This window comes from Poecilia latipinna, unplaced genomic scaffold, assembly GCF_001443285.1.
Source record: "Poecilia latipinna isolate Pla-1442-1.1 unplaced genomic scaffold, P_latipinna-1.0 Scaffold1869, whole genome shotgun sequence".
Classification (NCBI taxonomy): Eukaryota; Metazoa; Chordata; class Actinopteri; order Cyprinodontiformes; family Poeciliidae; genus Poecilia; species Poecilia latipinna.
In genome coordinates, this window is record NW_015114485.1 from 91,804 (window position 1) to 118,263 (window position 26,460).

A 26,460-nucleotide genomic window follows, 5' to 3' on the forward strand; every position below is an offset into this window, starting at 1 on the left:
TCCATCCATCCATCCATCCATCCATCCATCCATCCATCCATCCATCCATCCATCCATCCATCCATCCATCTCTTTAAACTGGATTCTGTTAAATGTTGGTGATAATCAACAGGAAGTCAGATTTTTACTCTTTCTGTGACTTCCTGCCTCCTCCTCTCAGTTCCTTTGGTGAGCCTCGCTCGTTGTAACTCCGTCCATAATTAAGTAAACATGATTGTTGTGGTTTAAAAGCCTCTCCAGGCTCAGCGTGGCTTCCTGGAAGGCGGCCATTAGCATATCATACCACCTAAAAGCAGCGCGTTTCCACTGCTTATAGTTTCCTCTGAAGTTCCTCACGAGCCCGGTTGATGCCCACTCACCTCCACTAATGAGCACTCCGCCGTAATAGACCATGCTCTTGTTTCTGAAGCCTGGAGACGTTTATGGACGCCGTGCGGTGATGTTCCTCTGCGTCTTTTCTGATCTAATCAGGATGGACCGCATTAAGGTGAGGCAGCAAAAGTTTAAGAGGGGCAAGGAGAAGATGCTGAGCCTGGCGCAGGAGTCTGCCGACGGACAGACGCTCGTCCGGCCCGAGGAGGAGGAGGAGGATGATGATGGTATGACGAAGGCTGCCGCCGACTCTCCCTGTGGAGCCCATAATAAGACTCAGATGATGTTTGTCCTACGTAACGATGCCACCGTTCGAATTCACAACCCTTGAACTTTTTCATCCAACTATTTTAATGTAATTTTTACATGAAAGACAAACAAAAGAAATAACACATAACTGTGACAAGTTCTGCTTTAAAAATAAAATTGCATTTGTGTTCAGCCCCCTTAACTCCGACACCACTAAATAAAACCCAGATAAAAATAGAGCTGAAACGATTAACTGTGAGTAATCAAATCACGATTAATTGAATTATGATTAATCTGGATAAACATGATTAATAGAATTGTGAAATGGTATTGAAATTGTCGATTAATTAAAATTAATCAGATTAATGAAATAGTTGATTTATCACAATCTTGATTAATTGATTATTGAAATACACAATTAATCATGATTAATCAAAGTTGTACAAATTGGGATTGTACAGTGAAAATTGTATAAAAACATTTACATTTTGCATTTAAGATGAAAAATAAAAACCCTTTTTCTGTAACTTGGAACTCCACAGGCAGCTCTTCCTGTCCATTTATTTATTGGTTAATCCCAAAATAATCAGCAGATCAATTCTACACTGAACTTTTCACATACTGATGTTAAAGCATTTTTAGCTGCTTAAACTGTTTTAAGGACTCGGAGATTTTTTAGAGAACATTAATGAATAAACATCATCATGAAGACACAACAGACAGAAAAGGTTAAACGTTTAAGGCAGATTTAGGTTTAATGCACCAAACATGTAAAATACTTCTTAATTTCTGAATCTGTGATGAATAACATTTTTCTACTTCAGTTTTTTGTCTTGACTCAATAATTTTGGCCCACATGACAAAAAGCTTAAACAATCCTGACCTAGTCAAAGTCCAGACCTTAACACAGTTCAGTGACCTGGAAAAATCTGTCGAGTTTTTAGTTTTTAAATGTGCAAAAATGTAGAAAATAGTTTAACGAAGTGACTATTTAAATATATTTGACTCACTTTTTGTTTTTATTTGAGAAAGTATAAATCCCCTTTTATCCGTTTTCCTACTTCTTTGTTTTGCTCCATCAAATAAAACCCAAGTTTTGAATTGAAGTTTGAGTTTGTAACTTGACTAAATGTGAGAGTTCAAGGGGTGTGAATACGTTTGCAAGCTGCTGTAAATTGCCTTACTTAAGAATCTTAAATTTGTGGATTTTTATTTTTTATTTTCATTTACTTTTATGACATTTACTTTTATTGCACTGATGTATTTGTGAAATTTTAGGAGCACAGCGAGCGAAAGCCAAGACCAAAAAAAAGCAGTGGTGGAGGCCGTGGGTTGACCATGCTTCCAGTAGGTTGACCCCAAACCCCGTTTTTCTCTTCCTCCACTCTCACTGGCCCCTTTTGTCCTTGACCAGAACGCTGAGGATTCCCATACTGTCCCAGGGCTCTGAAGGCACCGTTCCTCCAGTCATTAACCCGTTTCTGTCTCTGCTTAAGGCGCCGTTTCGCTGCCTGCTTGAGGATTTTTCAGATAAAACGATAAAGAGCCTGGTCGCCTTAAACAGACACGATGAAGGAGAAAAGGAGTAATGGCTGGAGGTTTGTTGGACATTTTTCGCCTGAAAAGCCCACAGTAGAGAATCGCTCTGATTTTTAGGCAAAGACATGAAACAAACCCACCTTTATTCTCAGTACTGGAATAAAGGAGGAAGGGTTTTTTCCTGCTTTGCCTGCAGACATGATCACCAAACAGGTGAAAGCAAAACAGACGATTCAGACATGAAAAAACTCTGAAACTGATTAAAAAACAAACACTTTTCCTCTGAGTTTTCCCACAATGGTTGCCTGTTTGGTGCAAACTCATGTCTCATGTCATCGTCCGCCCCCACATGACATTTTGCAAATTATTTTATCTCTTTGTCATTTGGTGTTTCATCTCCATTTCCTAGCATCCTCCCTCATTTCCTGCCCACTGCAGTTCTGCTCAAGGACATAAGTCAGCCTTGTCTATCCATCGCTTCTGACACTCAGCTGCTGCAGCCTGGTGTCTCTTCTTACAGCGTAGAGAGAAATGTTCACACAAATCATAGGTTCTTCCTTCACACAAACCTCATCATAACAGTTTAAAAGATTAAAAGAAATGATTAAACATTCAATTCTGAGGATTTCAAGTTCTTTACCAGGTTCTAAAATCGATTATATCTAACTTCAAATCTACCAAAACATACAAGTTAGATTTTTATTATTTGTTTTGTTATAGATTCTGTTGTCATTGTTTGATTTAAAAAGATTTCTTCCACAATTTATTAACATGTGGCAGCTACACAAGAGAACTATGGACCGTGGTCACTGAAGAATTTTTGTAAAAATTCAGAGAAAATAATAAAAAGTCAGACAGAAATATCTGAGAAAAAAAAGTCAAAATTCTTTACAATTTTAAGGGGAAAAAATCTTTGCAAATTTCAAATCCTGGGAAAAAGAAGTCAAAATTTTGAGGAAAAAAGTTACAATTTGAGAATAAAATGCCATCAACATCTTAAGAAAAAAATAAAATAAAAAAACTGGGAGAAAAAAAATCTTAGAAAAGAATTAAAAATTTCAAATAAGGAAATTTAGAAAGGTGAAAAGAAATTGATGAAAAAATTCAAAATCTCAGAAAAACTCAATAAAAAATCTGAGGAAAATTTTCAAAATAATGAGGAAAAATATCAGAAAGAGAACATAAATCCTAAAAAAAAAAAGTCAAAATCTGAGAATAAAAAGTGAGCAAAATAAAAAAAAATGGGGAAATGAATCCTCATCCAGGCAGCATTTTTTAAATTTTTTTAGTAAGATTGTGTTTTGCTCTTTCACCCAATCTTGAGGATTGAAACATTGTATTTGGTTTGTTTTAATATTTTTGCTTTGCTTAATTCTCCTGTACCTTTCGACTTTATTAGCTGAGTTATAATAATATTACCTGTACGCAATTTGTCATGACAGTGTGGATCTGTTGTGAATTTATTCACATTTGAGGTGAGATTTAAATAATTTTAAAATCTGGTAAGAACTAATTCAATTTATTAATTCCTGATAAATGAAATCTTAGAATTGAAAGAGTTTGTTCTTTCTTTGTGTAATTACTTCATCTGTCTATAAATGTGTCTCACTGTTAATTTCTGTTATTTTTCAAGTAATGGTGAGTGTCATAACTTTCATACATCCTGTTTCCGTCTCCTCTCTGTTTCTGATTTTAATGTTTGACGATGAACAAATGAAGGTTTCTGGCCTCTGAGTTCATGTAAAAACGTTTTCTCTTCTGCCCCCTAGTGGTCAGAAGTGGAGATTATTACTTGTTTGAAACTGACAGCGAAGAAGAAGATGAAGAGGAGGAGAAAAAAGACGAGGAGCCACCAAAGAAGTCGGCATTTCAGGTGGATCGATATTCCTTTGGTTTCAGAAAAAAATGTTTTCTCTCTCTCTGCTGTTTGAACTCTGAGAATCAAACAACTTTATATTTATTAGGAGTAAAATCTACTTTGTTTCCTGATGGATTTACTGTATCCAGAAAATGAAGCCAAAATAAGGCTTGTTTCTTTAAAAAATAAAAATAAAAAGGATATTTTCATTTGCTTAAATAAAGTGAACGTTGCTCTGTTGGGGTTTTATATCCACTTGTGATGGAAAACAGAGTGAAACACTTGAGAATCTTTTTATCGTCGGTCTGCAGACTGTCTGACCTTTTCCTCAACCCGCCTCCAACAACGGTTCATTTCACCTCATTCTACATAACATCTCATTTTTTCCTTCTCTTTTTAATCACATTTTGTTGGTTTGTCAATAATTTGTGCACAAATTAATGTGTTTAACTCATCAATCTCCATCTCCTCTGCCTCCTCACTCAGGTCTTCCTTCAACCTGCAGTCTAACTCTACTAAATCTTGTCCCTCTTTCTTCTGCCTTTTAGCGAGCGATCGGAAAGTTTGTCTCAGCCGTTCTGGCTTTGCCCAAGTCAATCATTAGGCTGCCTAAAACTGTGCTGCAGTATCTAGTCAAGGCAGGAAAGGTACTCGCTATACTCACCTGAACATGCTTGTTTTGCTGTGGGAACGTCTAAAGGGGACCTTTTATGTAAAAGTTGCATTTTGTTTTTCTACTTCCATTTGGGTCTCTAAAAAACAATTTTATGGCAATACGTTAATGTGTTTTGGTGTCTGTCATAAGTCGGCAGGCACTCCTCTGTTACTTAGCAACCCCAGTGAAGCCCAGCCCATTACCTAGCAACTAAAACAGAGTTCCAGCATGATTGGTCAGCTGGTTTTACATTGCTGTACAATGGCTGCTGACAAAAACAAGTGTTTTGTTGATGATTTAACATTCAGAAACCACTTTCTGCATTCTTGCTGGTTGTGCAGGAGGCTCTACTTCTGCTTGTCAAAGATATATGGCATATAATTTTGTATCGTTTCGCAGTCATTTTCACAGCAGCAGCTTATTTAGATTTAAAGTGACAAGACACAATAAAACACCTCAAACTAGGCAGAACTGATCAGGATAAAATCTCTAAAAATGATTTTGTGCAACAAAAAATAAAAAATAAACGTGTTTTGTATAGGCCACAGATTTATCTTAACCTGTTCAAGGAAGCATAACAGGTCACCTTTAGCAACTTACATTGCAGTTTTATGATGATTGCAGCTCATATTTGGTGTAAACTTTATTGATACAAAAATCAGCAAGTATGAGCCGGAGTGGGAATGTTTTTGTGCTGCATGATTGTTACTCTGGCATGAAGCGTTTTGCATGTGAAGAAGGTTTTTTTTCCTGCCTTTTGTTGATTGCTGCTCTGCAGAAATGTCAGATATTGTTGCACAAGACAATGTAGAACATTGTAGTCGATGCAAAATCTGCATGACTTGAAACGTTTTTATTTTTATAGATGTGAAAGTTTGAAACCAGACTGGGAAAAAACATGATACATTATATTTTTAGTTTTTTAAAATTGGTTTATATTCAAATGGTTGAACATACAGCTGCTAAAAATTCCTTTATTAATTATATTTCAAGGTAGAATATCTTATAGTTTACTATTAATCAATTGGTCTCTTCAACAAGTGAGTCAGCCTTTAGGTTTAATCTAAAATATTATGACTAGATTTTATTGTATTGACAAAAATAAAATTATTATTGCCAAGTATGGAGAAAATTTAAAAATTATTTCTTCATTTTCTGCAGCTGTATATTTTCATACTGAAAAAAAAATAGAAAATGAAAAGAAAAAATACAAATTTAGTGCATTTATTCATTGAGGGCTTGAACTAGTAACTAATTTTATGTAAAACCTTATGATATTTCACAAAATTAATGTTTTGATCTTAAGTTTTGTAGGAAGACAAACAGGAACTTCTGTCGTAACTCAGTTTAAAAAAAAACTTTTTAATTAAAGCTTTAGATATGGAAAAAATATTGGAGATCAATTTGAAGATAAGCCTTACTTAGATGTCATGTTTTCTTGTCTTTGCCATTTTGAGGAGTGGCTAACAGACACACATCATATTTATACCCAATGGAATATTTATTTAAAGGCTTTTTAGAAATAATTACATGTGAATCCAGTGTAGAGAGTGAATTATTGTTTCATTCTGGCGTTTGACACAATGAATAAATTTTATTTTCTTCCCCGTCGCTCCACCAAAACCGACCCGGTTGAAACGAAACGGCTCTGCTCTGCTCTGCAGTTTCTTTACCAGGCCTGGATCACCGACCCCAAAGCTGCTCTGAAGGCACGAGCCAAAGACAAACGCAAGTTTTGGAAGAAATACACAAAAAGAGTGAGAGGCAGGAAAAGCAAGAAAGATGGTAAATCTATAATTCTTTGCTTTTGATTCATTAATATTGTAATGAAACGTTGCTAAACTGGAAAACTCAAAAATGCACATTCTGCGTGATAAACTCGCTATGGTTTGGTATGGTTTTACAGTCCCACAGTTTTGCAGCAACAATGTTTGGAGTTGTGTTATGATGATAAAAAGTGGCACAGGTTTGGTTTTGGCTGCTTCAAAGAGCAGCAAAAGCAAACGAGGCGGATTAGCAGTGCTTGTAAACAACTGATGATGTCATCCAGGTCATGTTTTGTACAATACCTTAAATATTGAGCAGTTAGCATGTCATAAAACTGACATACAGTGACTGTCTTCAGTCAGAGGCTTCTTGAGATTCGTTGTGAGACTGACTGCTACTGCCCATACGTGATAATCCATAACTGTTTAAATCATGTGTCAAACTCGAGGCCCGTGGGCCAAATCCGGCCTGCCACAGCTGTTTATTTGGCCCTCTCGATTCTTGACTAAACACCATGTTTTGATATATTTTATGTTACCAGTCAAATCAATGCAGTTTTTATCTGTTCACTGCTAAATTATATCAATCAGTCCCTCCAGTTTCTTGAGAATTATTGTGGAAATTCACATGAAATCAATGAATCTCTGCACTTTTTGCACTAATAATTGGGAGTTTACTGCAGATTTTCTCAAAAATTGTCAAAAACTTTCTTAGTTGTCCTAAACAGCTGCCTCCGCCTTAAGGCAGCTGTAGATCATTTATTACTCGCTGATCTACAGCGAGTAATAAAAAGTCGCATTTACTGTAATAAATAAGTGCAAATATTTCCAAATTAGTGCCACAAATACAAAATCCTGGAGGGACTGAAAAGATGTTCAATAATATTATTTAATTTTAAGAATTGATTGATATTTTAACAGTTTGTGATCAGGTTTTATCAATACATCCTGGCACAACCGGCCCTTGAAGAGCATTCATGATCTTGATTTGGTCCAAAACGAAAATGAGTTCGACTTGCCTGATTTAAATAATATAGAGATGGTTTGTTTTTTAAATAACATCTTAATATACATAGCAATAAATTGGTAATTTATTTTAAAAGGTAATCTTTTAATAATAATTAGCGAATATAAAAACTTTAAATGAGTAAATTTTTTTGAGGCATTGGTTTTATTTTTTTAGCAGATCATGTTGCGATCGAGGTGGGAGAGCTTTCTGATGGGCAAGAAAAAGGAGAAGAAAACAAAAAGTCTGCTGGTCCAGGTACGTTTTTCCTCATTTAACCCAATAATTTATCTCGTTCTTCCTCCCTTTCTGTTCATTTCTCCATGTTTTGCTGCAACATTTCCCCTCTAACTGGTAACATGCAGCTTTTGTTGCCTCGTCTCACGCAGACAACATCATCAAGCGGGTGTTCAACATCATAAAGTTCACCTGGGTGCTCTTCCAGACGACGGTGGAGAGCTTCACCAACTGGATGAACGACATGTGCAGGGAGTACATCGACATCTCCACCGTGCTTCGCATCGAGCGCTGCATGCTGACGCGGGAGGTCAAAAAGGTGAAATCCTCACTAAAAACTGCTAAAAACAGCCCAGTTTGGAACCTGGTGCTGGTCCAATCTGGGTTGTTTTAACTCAGCTGGGTTGGGTTGATGGCTTGACAACATATTTAGATATGGCAACTAAATTGACTTTTTTTTTTAACTAAAAAAAGACCAAAAACTGGGTTGAAACTTATAAACCTCTATATTTGGGTAAAAAAATATATATAAAAATATAAAAACTGGATGAAAAACAATCTGAATATTCTAAAACTACCTTTTCCCATGTGGTACCTATATAAAGCCAGCAGAATTAATTTAAATTACAAGTAATAGTTATTTAAAAAGTATATAATTAAATTGCTTCATTATTATGCAGCTCCAAAAGTACGTTATTACACGTTAAGATAACATTTCATGTAAAAAGTCCATTTTAAGCCAAACTACAAGTAAAATTTTCAGCCATTAAACAAGGAGTAACTTTTTCAACATTATTTTCTGTCAGATGTAAATGTTGATGTCAGACAAAGATGACCTGAAGAAACACAAAAAGACGTTTTCAAGTCAGGATTTTATTCATTAAGGGGGAAAAAAACCAAAAACTTCCTAAACCAGATTAAAATCCAAGTCTGTACTTTGACTAGGCCTCTTCAGAAATGTAATTTTGTTTTTTCCTAGTTTTTCAGAAGTGGACTTGCTGGAGTGTTTTGAGTCATTATCCAGCTGAGTTTTAATTTAAGGCTACAAGCACAGGAACCTTTTCCTGCTGGATTTTCAGAATTTATTCATTTGAATTTATTCAATTAAATTCAAATGACTTTATTTTACCCCAAAGGGTATTTAAATGTTGCCTTATCATCAGATGGGATGGTGATGATGTGGGCTGGAAGCTGGATGCCAGTTATTTGGTTTCCCTCCTTTTTCTTTTAATTTGTTGAGTTTGGGTCACAACTTGTTTCTTGGGATCTTGTAGCCTACTTCATGTTGCCAAACAGATACTACATTCAATAAATCAGAATATTATTGAAAAGTCAATTTATTTCAGGAACTTTATCAAAAAGTGAATCATGTTACATTCAAATGATTGTTTCAACACCTATGATGATTTTCTGCTTACAGTTAATGAAAACATTTAAAGTTAGAAAATCACATTAAACCAATAAAAAGCATTTTTAATACATTATTTCTTTTAATTCATAAATTTATCCTTTCTGAAAAATATGTTTAATATCTTCCAAAAGGTTGTCAATTTTTAAAAGTTTAATCTTACAAATGAAACTCATTGGAAACGCATACTATAGTTTATTGTATTTAAGTGATTTTTTTCTTTATTCTACAGGTCTAGAAATAACCAGATCTGGATGTGGTTATGAAAATTAAACACAAATATTTGGTTAATCACAGCAGATTCATGATTTATGTTTTCACACAGGGTCAGATTACCTTCTGTATTTTACTCACGATTTATTTTCCTGATATTAAAATCTGATTGGCAGTCCAAAGTGTGACAGAAATGTGAAAATAAAGATGAGAGATGTAAATCTTGGTTATTATTTCAAAGTGAAACCCATTTTGTGACTGCAGGGCAACGTGCCATCCAGAGAGAGCATTCATGTTTACTACCAGAAGGCCATGAGGCTGAACATCTCCAGGCAGGCCAGCCTGGACCAGCTGAGCGAGGACGGGTCCATGTCCGGCTCCACCCAGGCCCGGAAGAGGAGGAGAGGCTACCCGATGGAGAGCCAGGACTCCACGGCCTCCAGAGATAGCATGTCCAGGTACACAGCGCCACACGCTGGATGCATCATCAACATCGATCATCCTCTAAAAACCACAGAGAATAAATTCATTCCCCATGTTTAATTTACACTGCTCTTATTTGCCATGACAAAAAAAATAAATAGCTGAGAAGTTTTTCAATATATAGCAAATAAATGCTAGCTTTGTTGATATAAACACACAGTTATACCAACTACTTAGTTGAATAATAAATGACATTTTGTTTCCCCAGATTACTGAAAATTATATTTGTTACAGAGCTACACATTCTGTTTTAGACATGTTTTGTCTAAGCACACAGCTTAAATTCTGCATTTATGCTTCATTTATGCTCGAAGTTTTTGTTCATAACATATTTTAGGGGCGATTGATCCGTTGTAACTTCTCTGAATTTTAAAGCTTTCTAACTTTTTAAAGAAAACTAACTTTTCAAAATTCACCTTTTGCACGTTTTTGTATTTCCATTTGGTTCTCTACTGCTTCTAGAAACAGAACAAGTGCTTTAAAAAACATCTAGGCATTTTCTGGCAATGGTTTCATGTTTTTTTAGTCTCTGGAGACAAACCGTTGCAAATACCTCTATAGTATTAAGTCACTTTCATCAAAAAGTGAATCATGTTGCATTCAAATGATTGTTTCAACACCTATGATGATTTTCTGCTTACAGTTAATGAAAAACAAACCATTGCAATCAGCCAGCACTGCCCTGTTACCTAGCAACCCTGGCAGAGTTCCAGCTCTGTCACCTAGCAACCTCAGCCAAGTTCCAGCACGGTTTTACCCATAGGCCTATTTTTACCTGTTCAAAGAAGCAAAGTATGTCCTCTTTAAACTAAATTCATTTTAAACTAGATTATTACATATGTTGTAAAGTAATGTATGTTTTTTTCCTCCCTTCCTTGCTCTCTAACCCAAATAATTTATATGTGATGAATTCCATACGATTAAGAATTTTTGATTGTTTATTGTGTTATGTTTATTAGCTGTAGCAGGAGTGCCTCTAACTGTGTTTTGCTACCTAATAGAATTATGTTAGGATTAATTAGCTATTTTTGGAAAACTCAATTGGTTAAATGTGAATTCTGAACATAAAATGTCAATATTGACATATTTCATTCACTTTTGGAGCAAAAAGGTGTTAAAATACTACATCACTGGACAGGAAAACTGCCATATGTAGAGCGAGGCGACGTGACGGATGTCGGAATTGAGGGACAGGAATGTTTTCCCCAAGTTGTTTTTGTCAATATGGCTTCTACTTATTTAAGTCGAGCTAATTTGTCTGTGTTTATGTTGTTTGGTCTCTGGAAAACTTCCATATTAGGTCAATATCATGAGAAAACTGCCCCGTTACCTAGCAACCCCAGCCGAGTTCCAGCCCCGTTACCTAGCAACCCCAGCGAAGTTCTAGCAATCCTGGAAATAGCTAGCCAAGAAACCAATCCATACCATTTCCATCCTCACGTTTGTTGATTTGATCAAATTGCCGATTTTGACTGAATTCACGCCACATGATTTATATCACTTTGTCATAAATAGGGTTTCTTTTTACACTGGAGCAGACTTAAAAGCGTACAAAAGTCTAGTTATTTTGTTCAAAGCAGGCTACATAATTGTGAGGCATTTTTTCCAGTTACTAAAAGTTAAACTTGTAGCTTCTCTATTGTATAATATGACTGCATCTTAGTTATAAAATATATGAAAGCTAATCTTGTAAAAAAGTATTTCCTGCAAATCCATGAATTCACCCTATGATCATTTCTACAATGAAATCAACTGATATTAGGCTGCCAGCGATCTGTTTTTTGACCATCTTTACTGGAGCATGTAAGTTGTTTTGTTGTCAGTCATGGTGGAGTGGGCCACTTTTTGAAGAGAGTGACGTCACGTGCAAAGGGTCAATATCCTTCCAGCATCATTAAATGGAGTCGATTCACTCCACTTTTTGTTTTTACCATCATGCATCATTACTGAACATCGTCTGTCCCTCTCACTGTTGCTCATCATCCCATCCCATCACTGTCTGCCAGTGCCATCACGGAGGCCACCACCCTGTTTTCCCGCCAGTCCACTCTGGAAGACATGGACCCAATGCCGGAGAACATTCCCAAAACCAGTCAGCGCCCCAGGCCCAGCCTGCGGAAGATGTACAGCATGGACATTGCTAATTCGTCCATAGACAGCGGCAGCAGCATTGTGTCCAGGTGCTTCGCCATTTCACTCACATGAACACCATCGCTGCATCTCATGACTGTTTTCATCAAGTCCATTGCTTTTAAGGCTGTTATTTTCCTGTAAAATAAATAGATTTTGTTTGTTTCCCCCTGTTTAGTGAAACGACTCAAAGCGTCATGATCTACTCCAGACAAGGAACCACAGACACCATCGAGGAAGTGGAGGATGAACAAGACCAAGGAGAATACGCTCAGTGTCCCGCGGACGATCAGGAAGCAGAGGAGACGCAGCGTGATGAGGTGAACGTTGAAGATGATGATAAAGAGCTGTGGGAACCTGATGAAGAAGTTGGAGGAGAGGAGCAGGAAGTAGAAGCTGCTCCCTGCGACTCCTTTAGTCCAGATGAGGGTCCGTCCGCCAGGCAGGATGACGCAGAATTGGCTGCCTCATCAAGGGAGAACAATTCAATCAGCGAGAGCGAAGACGTACTCGGACAGCAGGGCTTCTCGCAGATGGAGGACCAGGCCGTCACGCTCTACACCCCCGACACGGACGCTTCCAAAACGTCCGACGCCGACGTACCGCCCAGCTACAGTAAGGCGGTGAGCTTCGACCGCCTGGAGGTCAGCGACGACGAGAGTGACTCCTACCGGAGGCGGCGGTTGGTCATGACGTCCGACAGCCGCTCGGACAGTAGGTCGGACATCATGCTGCCGTCGATGACCACCGAGCTGACGGCCAGCGAGCTGCTGCTCAACAAGTAGGTCCATTTGATCAAAAGTTATCAATATAAACAGGTCACTGCAAAAACATTCATCCCTTTGAACATCTGGCACTGCAAAAAACTAAATCTTACCAAGTATTTTTGATCTAGATTAGTGAAAAACATCTTAGAACACTTGAAATAAGACAAAACTAACAAACAAGTAACTTTTAGGCAAGAGCTGGTTTCAAGTTAAAAAATGACTTAATATTGATGGAAATGTACAAGTTGTAAGTAAAATAATCTGCCAGTAAAACAAGACATTTTTCACATATTCTAAGTTAAAGTGACTGGTTGATTTGAGTAGAAAGTCCAGTTCCTTTTGAATCTACGATTGAACTCTGATATGGACCAAAACATCAAACTCTGGTCCACCTAAAACCTTATGCCTTGGTTTGGTTGAAGTGAACTCTGATGCGCTTTGAATGCAAATGTGAACTCCAAGCGAACTGAAGACGGCATCAAAAACAGGAAGTGAACTATAGAGCAAAGCAATCTGGGTAAAAACAAGCAAATCAAAATTGCCTTGGGTCTTTTACTAAAGACAATAGAGAAATCCCATAACTGCTAAAATCTGACATTACTCCATTTTTGTTTGCATTTTGTGAAGGAAGTTGCGCTCAAGAAGCGCAACTTCCTTCCTTTTTGTGTCGTTTCCTTCAGTGGTTCTTGTTGCAGTGCCACCCAGGCGAGGAGGGGAACAGGATTTTCAGAGGATTTAATTCATTCGACAGTGAAAGTGTGAGAGTGAAACGCACCAGATGAAAATAGAACAAATGTTGCAATTTTGGTCCCCAATCGAACAAAATCTCCTAGACTATCTGGTCTGTAAACACCCTTACTGGATTCGCCTGTTTTCTGGGATGTTTTTGTCAGTTTTCAGTGTGAGGTCTGGTTTACCCCCTTCTCTTCTCCTATTCCTAATTGTTTGGATTTTGACCTGTATGCTTCGAGTGTCTCAGCCCAAGTTCCCAGGTTTTTCATGGCCGCCTCTCTGCGTTCAGGATGTTCTATGACGAGGAGCTGGAACAGTCGGACCATTTCTACCAAACCCAGCCGCTGATCCTGCAGTTCTGCTATGCCCTCTACAACATGCTGGTGGCCCACTCGGAGTTCGTTTGCTACCTGGTCATCATTATCAACCACATGGTGTCGGCCTCCTTCGTCACCCTGGTTCTCCCCGTCACCATCTTCCTCTGGGCCATGCTGTCAGTGCCGCGGCCCAGTAAACGCTACTGGATGATGGCCATCATCTACACAGAGGTAAAAATCACAGAAAAGGTGATGGATGCATCTCCATGATGTTTCATTTTGTTAGTTTTCTAGATCATCTCGAGGAGGTGAGAGGATTCCTTTAGTATTTATTTCCGGAAGCTTAAAAAAACTCATCTGTTTCCCCTCCAGGTCACCATTGTCATCAAGTACTTCTTCCAGTTTGGCTTCTTCCCCTTCAACCAGGACAAGATAAACAAGAATAAACCATTTTATCCTCCCAACATCATCGGTGTGGAGAAGAAAGATGGATACGTCCACTATGACTTGATCCAGTTGCTGGCTCTGTTCTTCCACAGGTCCATCCTGAAGGTACCAGCAAATGGAGACATTGAAAGTGTCTTAAATGGTGAAACTGAATTAGACAGAAATGTTTGACTAATACTAAGATATTTACACTAGAAAACAAAAATACTTGTAAAATTTTGTGTTTTTGGAGGTAACTGGTGATCTTTCAGCAACTGGCCTCTTTTTGAGTCTGTATACTCCAGTTAATGAATAATCGATTACTAAATTAGCTGACAATTACTTCAGTAATCAGCTCAATAATTAATTAATCACAATTAATCTGATTAATCACTCATTACTGCTCTGCACTGCAAAAATTCCAAGTATTTTTTTGTCTAGTTTCTAGTGCAAATATCTTAGAACACTTAGAATTAAATAAAACTAATAAATAATTTGTATATATAAGATATAGGAGCTTGTTTTAAGTAAATAATTGCTTAATTTTAGTAAAAATTAAGCAATTATTTTGCATGGGAAAAATGTCTTGTTATAAGTGAATAATCTGCCAGTAAAACTAGAACTTTTTCATCAGTATTAAGAGGAATTATTGACTTAACAAGCTCATTTATATTGCTGAAAAGTTACTTCATTAGTTTTGACTTATTTATATTTGCACTAGAAACTAGGCAAACAAGATGTTGTGTTTTTGCAGTGTGTATTACTCTTTCAGTAACTGGCCTCCTTTTGAGTCTAATACTCCAATTAATCAATTACAATTATTTCATTAATCAGTGCTAATTTGAAGTGTCTTCATCCGGTTGCTCTCCTCCTCCTCAGTGTCACGGTTTGTGGGACGAAGACGACACCAAGGAGAAAAAAGAGGCGGCTCATCAGAGTCGGAGCGAATCTGAGGACGAGGGGAGAGACAAAGAGGAGAGCGAGAAGGAGTCGGAGCCGGCCTCATCGCTGATCAACGAGAGGAGAGGCTCCAACCACACCTTGAGGTCCATGACCTTTGGCACCTCCGTTGATTCAGGACAGGTCCAGGTTCAATACCCGCAGCCGCAGACGTACCAGAGGCGGAAAAGCTCCAGTGGAGGCTCGCATGTTTCCTACCGATCTCGAGGTTCTTCTGCAAGATCCAAGAGAGGTGAATCGTCTTATTTCTGCCAGCTTCTTTGCCATCCACACTTATTGACATCTGAGACCAGCATAATCAATCAATCAATCAAGCTTATGTGTAAAGCATATTTCAGCACCAAGGCAGTTCAAAGTGATTTAAATCATAAAAACACAAACTTCACTAACTGAGACAATTGAGAAAACCAGTAAATATTATATTTTGCCACGTTCCATCATTACACATCAAAATGTTGGTTAATCTTTCATTTATTGTGGTTAAAAAGCAACTCTAAACAACTGGGTTTTTAGTCTTGATTTAAAGAAACTCTGTATTTTGGCTGTTCTGCAGGTTTCTGGAAGTTTGCTAAAGGTTTGTATGCTGCTTCTCCATGTTTGGTTCTGGGGATACAGAGCAGAACCAGAAGACCTGAGAGGTCTCGAAGGTTGATACAATATAAGTGGATTATTCTTTACATATCTGAGGTTTTTGGAGTGAAGATCACATTTTCAAACAAATGCAACCTGTATCTGTTTTCCAGTGTGAACTGCAAACAACCTGAAAGTGCCCTGCATGCGCAGTAGAGGGCGCAATAACGTCACACTTAGAAAGTTCAGTGTTTTGCCAACTGCCATGGAGAAGAAGAAGTGCTCAGTGTTTGCGGAAGTAAACATGGATGCTAACGGTGTAGCTTAGCTTACGATTTTGAAATTGTTGTCTGACCGCAGCCGGCATACTAACAACTTAATCCTCATTATAGTCCGCCATGATTGTTGTTTTTCTTACCGCTTGCGCGTTCCAGGACGCAGAGTAGTGACGTTTATCGAGTATCGATGACGTTCAGGTCGGATGATTCGATGTTCAGACTGTCGTGGTCAGATACTCGTCGCATAAGACAAAAAAAAAAAATCGGATCAGGCTGCAGCGATAACGTAATCTGACCAAGTTGTGTGAAAAGTCAGGATTAATAAAACCAAATTATTGACTTTTTAGCGTTAGCATAAGCTTTAACATGCGTGTTTAACCGTTTCCAGACATGATTTTGAAGATGAAGTCTGTGTCTCATCGTCATGGATCATTAACGGCTCGAAATGTAAATTGCTCCCACAGGAAGTACGGTTTCCCGCCACAGCAGCCACAAGGACGGCAGCCAGGCCAGCGTCCAGCAGAAGACCCGCAAGCAGATGATCGTCGAGAAGCTGAGGGAGCAGCTGCTCAAAGCCAAGGCTTTCGCCATAAAGCGGTATGACGCCGCGCCGTTTCGCAGAAACTGACTCACCGCCTGCTGGTTTCCCGTGGCTCTGTCACATTAGCAGGGGTCGGAATATTCCTGTTGAGTGATGCGAGAGACGCATCCCGTCCCGCTAAAACCTTTTACGGCTCTAAGTTTAGACCTTTAATTACGGCTTTCCAGTCAGGCCGCAGCGCCGATCAAAGCTTGTAGTTCTGCTAAATGTAATCATGACGGAGTGAGTGGTTGCCATGCCAACAACAGGAAGTTAGCCCCAATTTCTCATCAGGGTTTGTACAGGTGTTTGAATGCCATTTAAGTTTTCTCAAGCTTGGTAAAGTTCCTGATTTCTGTATAAAACTGCACAACTCTAACATTTGATTAAAAGCTTAAAATTGGAAAACATAATTTACAATGAACAATAGGTTTAGTATTGGTCAATACCAATCAAATGCAGAAAAACAGCACTGAATTGATCTAAACAGTTTATTTAAAAAACAGACACATATGTACTGAAGAGCACATTTATTTTACACCACTAAGGCACATTTAAACACACCAATAAAAACAAAACAACTTTAATTTGTTCAGTCAAATTAGGAGTATAATGTAAAAGAAACTGACAAAAATAACTGTAAAGAATAAACCACAACAAACCTTCTTTCAAATGGTTCAGAAAGTGCAATTAGAAATTCTAAATATAATGTGAAATAAATAATAAAGCATAGAGTTGGACTGAATAGATCAGCTCTTATTGATGGGGAATATTGTTATTATTCCCGATATAGATATATAATTTTTCAGTATCGATCAGATAATTTTCATAACCTGATGAAAAGATAGTCTTTTTTTCCTATCTGAAGTTAAATCAGACTATTTTTTTCTTGTTTTAGATAAAATTATTTCTACTTGCTAAATGCCAGAAAACTTAGCAAGACTATTTTTTTAGATATTTATTTTTGTAACTTTCTTTATTGTGTTTAAGCATTTAATTTAAGCAGAGAGGTCATTTACCTTAACTAGAATTGTTTGGATTGTTTCAGTCTATTGAATATTTATCATAATTAATGCCTCAATGAATTATTCATCGTCTTATTTTTTATATTTACATTAAACATTGTTGTTAAAATTGGGGAATTTTGTTTTGTTCTCAAATTTTGCTATATTTTAGTTTATCTACAATACTACAACAAAACTAATATTAATAATGAGAGAAGCTGAATTAAAAATGTCTTTTTGAGTTAATCTGTGTTGTTTTTATCTCCAGAATTTAAAAACTCACCTTGAAAGTGCTTGAATTTTATTCTGGGGAAAACGTACAAAAGTAGAACAGACCCCAGTTCTCGACTCAGTGATTGATTTTAAATCTGATGGATAACATCTGTTTGGCCCCTGCAGGTTTCTGGAGCTCTACCTTCCCATGAAGCAGTTCTTCTACAACCTGATCCACCCGGAGTACAGCGCCGTCACCGACGTCTACGTCCTGATGTTCCTCGCCGACACCGTCGACTTCATCATCATCGTCTTCGGTTTCTGGGCCTTTGGGGTGAGTTTTAGATTTTAGATTCTCTTTAAATTACAAACACAAAAACTGCTTTTATGTTTGCATTTTTTTAGAATGTCTTCAACATGCATTAGCACAAATTTATAACCAGTTCTAATAACTGAACTGCCATTTATTTTCTTTAGAAATATATATTTTTAATTCATTCATAAATAAATTCCTTGAAGACAAAACTTTTTTTTTTTAAGAATTGACCTTAATTAACTTCCTAACAATAAATATCAAATACTGTGCAGCTCTACTGGCTGTTTACTCTCTATTTTAAACTATTTTATGCTATCATGGAAAAAAGTTTTGTTGTTGTTTTTGTTTTGTGTTTTTTAAGAATTGGCAGCAAGCATAGATGGATAGACATTTTTTATTTAAATCTTGTGTGGGGGTTGTTTTTGTTTTTGTTCTTTTTTGTTGTTTTTTGGGGGGGGGATGCCGAAAAAGAAAACAAAATAAATAATTTTTTTATTCCATTTGCAAAAATATGGATATTTTGAGTGATCATAAACAAAGTATTAGTTTAAAAAAAATTCAGCAATGAATCGGTTAGTTTTTCCACAATATTGTTAAAAAGTTGCCAAAACATTATTGATTTATTTTTTCACTATTTATTTAAACTAAGAATAAAAAAAATTCAATTAAACATGAAATGCTGAAAGGGTTTAAGCACAATATAAATAAAATTGCAATAAGGTTAGAAAATGTGATTTAAATGAGCACAAATAAGCAAAAGTATGAAAAGATTGCTATGTTTAGTTTAAAAAGGTGTACAAATTATGTAAAAATTCAAAACTTGATACAATTTTATGCAATTTCCATCAATACAGTGGAAGCCAAACAGCACTAAAAAGTGTCAGATTTATGGAGAAACATTAAATTGACCTTCAGCGTCCTCTTCCTCTTCTTTAGAAACACTCGACGGCGGACATTACGTCGTCTCTGTCGGAGGACCAGGTGCCTGGTCCCTTCCTGGTCATGGTTCTGATCCAGTTCGGCACCATGGTGGTGGACCGGGCCCTCTACCTCAGAAAGACCGTCCTGGGGAAGGTCATCTTCCAGGTCATCCTCGTCTTCGGGATCCACTTCTGGATGTTCTTCATCCTGCCGGGCGTCACGGAAAAGTGAGAGCGTGAACTGACTTCTGATGAAATTCAGCAAAAGTATTTACACCCTTGAACATTTTTCCCAGTTTGGATGTTAACTTTCCTCAAAGGTTCTCTATTTAAAGGTGATTTATTGTGCTTCCTGGAGCAGGTTAGGATATGGCCTATACAAAACATGCACATTACATTTGAGCACAAAATTTGAGCCACTCCCCCCAGCTCAGTGGTCGCAAGCAAATTATACAGCCGTACATCTTTGAAAAGCAGAAGTGGAGCCTCCTGTACACCCAACAAGAATGCATCAAGTAGTTTCTAGATGGTAAATCAACAACAAAACACTTGTCTTTTCCAGTAGCCATTGTACATATCATAGAATTCCGCCTGGGTTGCTAGGTAACGGGCTGGGCTGGGCTGGATTGGGGCTGCTAGGTAACGCTCAGTTCCTGAATGTGACTTAATAAGCAGTAGGTTTTTGAAATGGCAAATTTTCCAGACACCAAAAACCATTAACTCAGTGTTTTTAGAAGAGTTGAGATGGACATGGAAAATGTAAGTTTTGTAGAAGAGGTCCTTAAAGATCCTGGAATATATGTTAGGACTACTGTGGTTATTTTCCTGATAATAGGTCATATCAGCCTTCGTGCCCCTGTGTTCCTCCTCTTCCTCTCTCAGGCGTTTCAGTGAGAACACGGTCGCCCAGATGTGGTATTTTGTCAAGTGCATCTACTTCGGGCTGTCAGCCTATCAGATCCGCTGCGGCTATCCAACCCGGGTCCTGGGAAACTTCCTCACCAAGAGCTACAATTACGTCAACCTCTTCCTGTTCCAGGGGTGAGTTCACACTCTTTAAATCTGAAGATATTGTCTTTGGACCTAAAGGTCCAGAGCTCCAAACTCATTTTCATTTTGGGCCATATCAAAAATCTGAATGTTTTTAAAAGGCCAGGATGCACTGATAAAACCCATTAAACTGTTACAATATCAGTTTGTTTCAGCATTCAGTAAGTGTTTTTTAAAAGAAAGTAATATTGAACATCTTTTGACTCTGGTCAGATCTGAACCGTCAGAGCCACATAAAGACAGTTACAAAGTTGGTCTTCTGTCACCTGAAGAATATTTCCAGGATTAAAGGACGAATGTCCTAGAGAAACTCATCCAGATGTTCATCTTTTGTCACATGAAACAATTTCAAAGCACTTTGATTTGCCTTGTTGCTGAAATGTACAAATGAATTTGACTTGATCTTGAACTGGAGCTCCACACGAATAGTTCAGATTGTAACTTTCCTTCTTTGGTTTGAAGCTTTAAGTCACATTTTTTCTTTTTTCTTAATTGAACAAGCTTCCCCCATAGCTGGAGGAAATGCTTTGTGGGCAGCAAAGTTGGGTTCATGTGTCTGGTTTGCTTGTTCAGTTTCCGCCTGGTGCCTTTCCTGACGGAGCTGCGAGCGGTGATGGACTGGGTCTGGACCGACACTTCCTTGTCCCTGTCCAGCTGGATCTGCGTGGAGGACATATACGCTCACATTTTCATCCTCAAATGTTGGAGAGAATCTGAGAAGGTGTGGCTATCTCTGTTGCTTGAGCATAATTCTAACAAGGTTTTTCCTTCCACTTAATTTTCTACCATTGTTTTTGTCATGCAGGAATTTGAGCTGAAATATTATTTTTATTTTTTTTATTATTTTTTTTGTTGAAAAAATTACTTTGTACTTGTCCCTCCAAAATATTAATTTGTCCCTTAATACATTTCCTGCGGTAGTTTTACCAAAGCAAACATAAAGCAGAAAATCAGAAAAACGATTTTCTTCATGTTGTCCCTCTGCAGAGTTCGGGTAGAGTTCCCAAAAATTATACTCAAGTAAAAAACATATGAAACTTTAACAAAAAACTGCAGGTGTGTGTCTGTGTCTGGTGAGTTTTTGGTTAAAACATGTTTGGGTAGAAAATCCAGAAATTTCACTCAAGAGTAGAAATACAACTAAATGTGATAACCAGTTGCCGCTCTCTGCAGAGATACCCTCAGCCGCGAGGCCAGAAGAAGAAGAAGGTGGTGAAGTACGGGATGGGAGGGATGATCGTGGTGCTGCTCATCTGCATCGTCTGGTTCCCGCTGCTCTTCATGTCGCTGGTCAAGTCTGTGGCCGGCGTCGTCAACGCGCCGCTGGACGTCTCCGTCACAATCACCCTGGCTGGATTCCAGGTACTGAGAGTTTTATCAAATCATAAAAATACCCACAGTCCAGAGCAAACTGGCATGTTTTTCATCATTAAAGATGTCTATAAATCCTTAAAATAAATTATTTTGTTATGCAGAAGGATAATCTCACACTCTATTGAACTCAGACCTTCAATTTGACTGAATTTAAAACATCCGGTTTAGGAAATATTAGTTTTTAATATGTAATTAATATAAAATAAGTGTAGCTTTTTTTTAACTCATAGTTGTTTTGATTGAAGTGTTTTTAGGACAATTATTCCCCTTAGGTGTGAATGCTGTGCAGTTTGCTACAAAAACACAAAATGTAGTGAAATATTTTTCTCTAGTTTCTGGTACACTTGAAATAAGACAAAACTAATTTACAAGTAAATTTTCTGTGAGATGTGAGATTTTTAGTTGGTAATGCCTTGGATGCAGACCAAGACCCGAATCAAACGTCTCTCTGCCTGATTTTCTAACCAAACTGCCAGAGAAATTTAAAAAGAAGCATCAAAACCAAATAAGGTGGATTAGCAAAGATACTTATTCAGGACATTTACTGTGGAATATCATCTCTGCTGCCTGGATACTGAACTGTTAGCATGTCATGAGTCTTATGTCAGAGGCCTCTTCAGATTTGTTGCACCACTGACTGCTACTGCTTTGCTTCCACTGTTACTGGTGTATAAAAAACCCTATGATAAATAGACAAAGGATGCCTAGCCTGGTGGGGGAGCAAGTAAAGCCTGGAGACCCGCCAGGCTGATAAACCACTGGGAGAAACCCTGCTTTATACAATCACTCTGACTTCAGCAAATGAAACCCAGATTTTTCCCAAACTTGCATTTATTTAAAATTCTGTCTCCACAGCCCATCTTCACCATGAGTGCTCAGCAAAAGCAGCTCCACTCTGTGAAAGAGGCCGACTTTGTCGAATTTAAGAGAAAATTCCTATCACTCGATGAAGCCAAAACAAATGTGAGACTATAAACCTACAACATGTTGTGTGTATTATGTGTTTAATGTTGCCGAACTGTTTTCAGTCATTCATCTGTTTAAAGTGAAGCTTGAGTCGATCAGTTTTCATGTCGTTCTGTGGGCAGATGGCCGTGCAGTGGCTGGAGACGTACTTTGCAGAGGATCTGATCATCGCGGAGCTGAAAGGCAGCTCCAACTCTCTGTGGACCATCAGCCCGCCCAGCAGACGCACCCTGATAGATATGTTGGGATCGAAGGACAAAAGGGAGAATGGGGAAGACCAGGAGTTCCTGATAACCGTCTCCTGGACTGTGCAGAGGTAAAATCTGTTACCAAACACAAGCAGAAGTTGGACAGAAACTAGGGGAAAATTATTAAAAATCTCCCCAAATCATTGACAATTTAAATAATTAGGCCTGTCACTTTAACAAATTTTACTGGACAATGAATTATCCTAGAATTTCTAGCAATAAACGATAATATTGTTGTTTTGATTTTCAAGTGATATAATGAAAATGTCCCATTCTCAAATATCAAACTTCAAATTCTAATGAACATTTAACACTGAAAGTGGAAGACATTTTAAATATCTAAAATAAAACAACAAATAAAATGGGTTATGACGTCTCGGAAAACAAAGTTGTTCTTCAACAAAACAAAAACGCCAGACTGAAGGCCAGTAAAAAGAGAGAAAATTTCAAGTAAAGCAAATGGAAATTATTGAGGTTTTTTTTTAATTTAGGGGTGTCCAAAGTGCGGCTCGGGGGCCATTTGTGGCCCTTGGACTGATTTTGTGCGGCCCTCAACTGCAATTCAAAAAATGGGACTAATTTGCCCCATTGAAGCAGATGGAGACGTTTAATTTGTAATCAGGGTAAAAATTGTTACCAATATTTTTTTTTGCAGAGGAAAATGCAAAGTACATCACAAAGGATTCGACTTTTATTAACCAAGTTTAAACAAAAGTTTATCCAGAAGCTGCAACTGAAAAGCCAGATTTGTTGAACCAAAATCAGCTTTTATTCTTTCTTAAACTTGGTTAAATGTAGCAAACATTTTGATAGAAAGTGACCCAGACCCTGTTTTTATTATTGAAAGTAAATTTATTCAAACTGAAAACTGGGTGACTTTCTTTCAATACAACAAACATGCTAAATCAAAGTAGCATTAAGTATCACACTTCTGCCAAAATACTTTGAGAGTAATCTCAGAAATTTTCAAGAAAAGAAAAATCAGTCTTTAGTTTAATATCAGAAATTTTGTAGAAAAAAATTGAAATTTCAAAATTTCAGATGTCGATTGAAAATTTTTCTGGAAAGTTTCTGAGAACAATCACAAAATGTACTCCTTTTTTATATCTACAATGGCCCTAATAAAACATTGTAAAAATTGCTTGGATATTTTGGATCTATGATAAATATCGGGCTTCTTTATTTGCTAGATTTTAGGTTTTTTGGACAGCCCTGTTTTAATTTATGATGCGATTAACTGATTTAATGTTTATTGTGACGGGCCTGGTGAGACCAAACAGGCAACAAGTTCCAGTTTTGCATTTCTCTGAGCCTTCACTTAATGGCGTCTTTCCTTTTTTCTGCTTTTTTTTTTTTTCACGTTCAGAAAGACGAGGCTTAAAGAAAAGTTCCTCATACTTTTTGCTTTCCTCCTCTGTTGCCAGAAACCTCAGTCTTGGTGCCAAATCTGAGATGGCATCTGGGAAAAATGTGATACGTCTAGAGGAAAACACAAAGCGGGATCTTGTGATGCTTCTGAATGGGACAGCCAGTGAGTTAAAAGTGTAAGTTAGCTTCCTTCCCTGCAGGTGGCGCCCTCCTTCCCGCTGCACATGGAATACCTGTTGTAATGAGGGTATTTTCTCTGGATTTTTGCAAACTTTCGAGGAAAATTGGCACTGTTAAGCATAATTAACAGAGTAAAGAACAGCAGTCACTTCCAGTTTTGCTCCAACAAACGGATTGCCAACGCCATGATCTTCTCCTTCTTCTTCTTCTTCTTCTTCTTCTTCTTCTTCTTCTGTGCAGGACGATCCCAGAACTCATTCCCCGCTACATCCGAGCCCCCAGCGACTCTGAAGCCACACCCGTTGAACAGCTCGGTGAGAAAACTCGATCGTCCTGAAATTACAAGGTTACCTGTAAAGCAAGGCTGTTCAAACCGCGGTTCGAGGGCCATTTGCAGCACTTGTACTGATTTTGCCTCTCCGATGACTGAAATTAAATACATTAGGACAAAACTACGACTTTTAAATTAAAATCTACTCAGAAAAATGTAAAAGGCAACACAAAGTGATTATTATGTTTACCACGCTTTCTGGTTCCCTTCTGTTGTCATGGTAACTGGGACCACATCTACTCTAAAGTACGCCTTGATGCACCGAAATCTGCTTTTAATTGCTGTCTTAAAACTTGTCTAAATACAGAAAGTGTTTTCAGATGACTTAAATCTTTTTATTGTTGAGAACAGATTAAATATTTTTTCAGTTTTCTTGAATCGAGCCCAAATTAATAAGTAACCTGTGTGCCAGAGGCGTCCAAACGTTTCGTCATGTTGACCAAAATCAAGACTAAAGTGTTTGCAGGACAAGAAAATAAAACCAAAGCTACAATAAAGTCGTCCAATTTTTTGTTTTTTGTTTGTTTATTGTATAAAACTGATGTTTTTTTATCGTAGATCTAAAACATATTAAAGATTTCTCTGGATTAAAAGAACTAAACCAGATTTTGAATTCTTTTGGGCTCGACTGAACAACTTTATTGGATTATAAGAAAAGAATTTGAGTCATTTTCTTTTAAAGCCCTTTTATAAAGTAAATAAATCGTGAAAAAGACGAATACTTAATTTTTTCCATTGTAAAAAGTTTTTGTCTGTATCTCCGGGATGAATTTGCATCTTTCTTGAATCGTAGTTGGGGGCCACACAAAATCCATCCAGGGGCCACAAATGGCCCCCAGCCCACACTTTGGACACTCCTCCTGTTTGCCTTAAAACCAGTTGAAGTTTTGGATCTACAATCCTGTACTTTAAAAAAATATCTGATTATTTTATTTGTGAAACTAAAATAGTTGATGCTTAATTTATTATTGAGTGTGAAACAAGTGATTTTAGTTTAGAAAAAAACAGAACAAAAAACAGATGCAAATACAGTTAATTCTGAAATAGTTATTTACTTCTACTAAAATGTTTTAACTTGTGGAATTACTGTTAGATTTAAAGTGACTTACCTGTTTCCTTATTATTTATTCGTTTTGTTTTCCTTTCAGGTGAAAACATGTTCGACGTTTCCCTCACTCTGAAGCGAGCCAACAATGAATCTGATCAGATCCAGGAGTGGTGGATCGTGGACCAGCTTAAATACGGACCCTTAGATGACATCGGTACCAAAGGCGAACCGGGTCTGCATATCTACATCTTCAGCGACCAAGTGAGCCCGCCCAGCCTGGGCTTCCTGGCCGGATACGGGTACGCACCGACAAACTGAAACACCTGCGCTCAATCAGAAAACACCTGCGCTCAATCAGAAAACACCTGGGCTCAATCAGAAAACACCTGGGCTCAATCAGAAAACACCTGCGCTCAATCAGAAAACACCTGCGCTCAATCAGAAAACACCTCTGCCTGCAAGTTGTTTATTCTTATTGCATATTTTCAACATCAGTTCCATTCAAAGTGCTTTACCTGATTAGAAGAAAAAAACAACTCAAGCACAACAAACGACAAACTACACTGTAAAATGTTCCAGCTGATATTAATCGAAGGTAGCTCCACACAGGTGAGTTTTCACCCTCAATTTAAATTAGTGAAATATAAAAACACAAAACTGCTATCTTAAAACACAACAATTTAAACATTGCATTTAGTAAAGAGCCATTATTAAAATTTCAATTTATTATGTTACAAAAGCAGATCCAAACAGTCTAGATTTAAAGACGTTCGGTTTCTGCTGTTTTTTACTCCACTTAATGATTAATCGATTAGATTGAACTTAAACTGACTTCATTGCCATTGCATGAAGACAGGACAACAAAATTTGGCTACATTATGCAACTGCTTGGTTAC

At 37.6% G+C, this 26,460-nt stretch overlaps 1 protein-coding gene and 1 long non-coding RNA gene across 8 annotated transcripts in view; one reads left to right on the plus strand and one right to left on the minus strand.

Moving 5' to 3' along the window:
* The window catches only part of piezo2b (piezo-type mechanosensitive ion channel component 2b), a 102,556-nt gene that overhangs the window by 74,086 nt on the left and 2,010 nt on the right, over positions 1 to 26,460 (plus strand). For 3 of the 7 annotated variants that reach the window (XM_015014970.1, XM_015014975.1, XM_015014973.1), the window contains 24 exons: positions 472 to 601; positions 1,899 to 1,968; positions 3,930 to 4,033; positions 4,567 to 4,665; positions 6,338 to 6,458; positions 7,623 to 7,703; positions 7,835 to 8,001; positions 9,568 to 9,761; positions 11,793 to 11,966; positions 12,095 to 12,697; positions 13,705 to 13,963; positions 14,105 to 14,284; positions 15,038 to 15,350; positions 16,431 to 16,563; positions 17,950 to 18,097; positions 19,016 to 19,227; positions 19,882 to 20,040; positions 20,623 to 20,770; positions 21,223 to 21,411; positions 22,279 to 22,386; positions 22,512 to 22,705; positions 24,062 to 24,181; positions 24,426 to 24,499; positions 25,665 to 25,863. In XM_015014970.1, coding sequence (XP_014870456.1) covers positions 472 to 601; positions 1,899 to 1,968; positions 3,930 to 4,033; positions 4,567 to 4,665; positions 6,338 to 6,458; positions 7,623 to 7,703; positions 7,835 to 8,001; positions 9,568 to 9,761; positions 11,793 to 11,966; positions 12,095 to 12,697; positions 13,705 to 13,963; positions 14,105 to 14,284; positions 15,038 to 15,350; positions 16,431 to 16,563; positions 17,950 to 18,097; positions 19,016 to 19,227; positions 19,882 to 20,040; positions 20,623 to 20,770; positions 21,223 to 21,411; positions 22,279 to 22,386; positions 22,512 to 22,705; positions 24,062 to 24,181; positions 24,426 to 24,499; positions 25,665 to 25,863 — 4,179 coding nt within the window. The remainder of the gene's footprint in view (positions 1 to 471; positions 602 to 1,898; positions 1,969 to 3,929; positions 4,034 to 4,566; positions 4,666 to 6,337; positions 6,459 to 7,622; positions 7,704 to 7,834; positions 8,002 to 9,567; positions 9,762 to 11,792; positions 11,967 to 12,094; positions 12,698 to 13,704; positions 13,964 to 14,104; positions 14,285 to 15,037; positions 15,351 to 16,430; positions 16,564 to 17,949; positions 18,098 to 19,015; positions 19,228 to 19,881; positions 20,041 to 20,622; positions 20,771 to 21,222; positions 21,412 to 22,278; positions 22,387 to 22,511; positions 22,706 to 24,061; positions 24,182 to 24,425; positions 24,500 to 25,664; positions 25,864 to 26,460) is intronic. The other 4 variants (XM_015014976.1, XM_015014977.1, XM_015014972.1 and 1 more) reach the window with 3 other exon arrangements.
* Positions 15,022 to 16,790, minus strand: LOC106934836 (uncharacterized). The gene is made up of 3 exons (XR_001421777.1): positions 16,600 to 16,790; positions 15,199 to 15,332; positions 15,022 to 15,107 (listed from the first exon to the last, which is right to left on the minus strand). It is a non-coding gene; the product is annotated as an uncharacterized LOC106934836 (long non-coding RNA).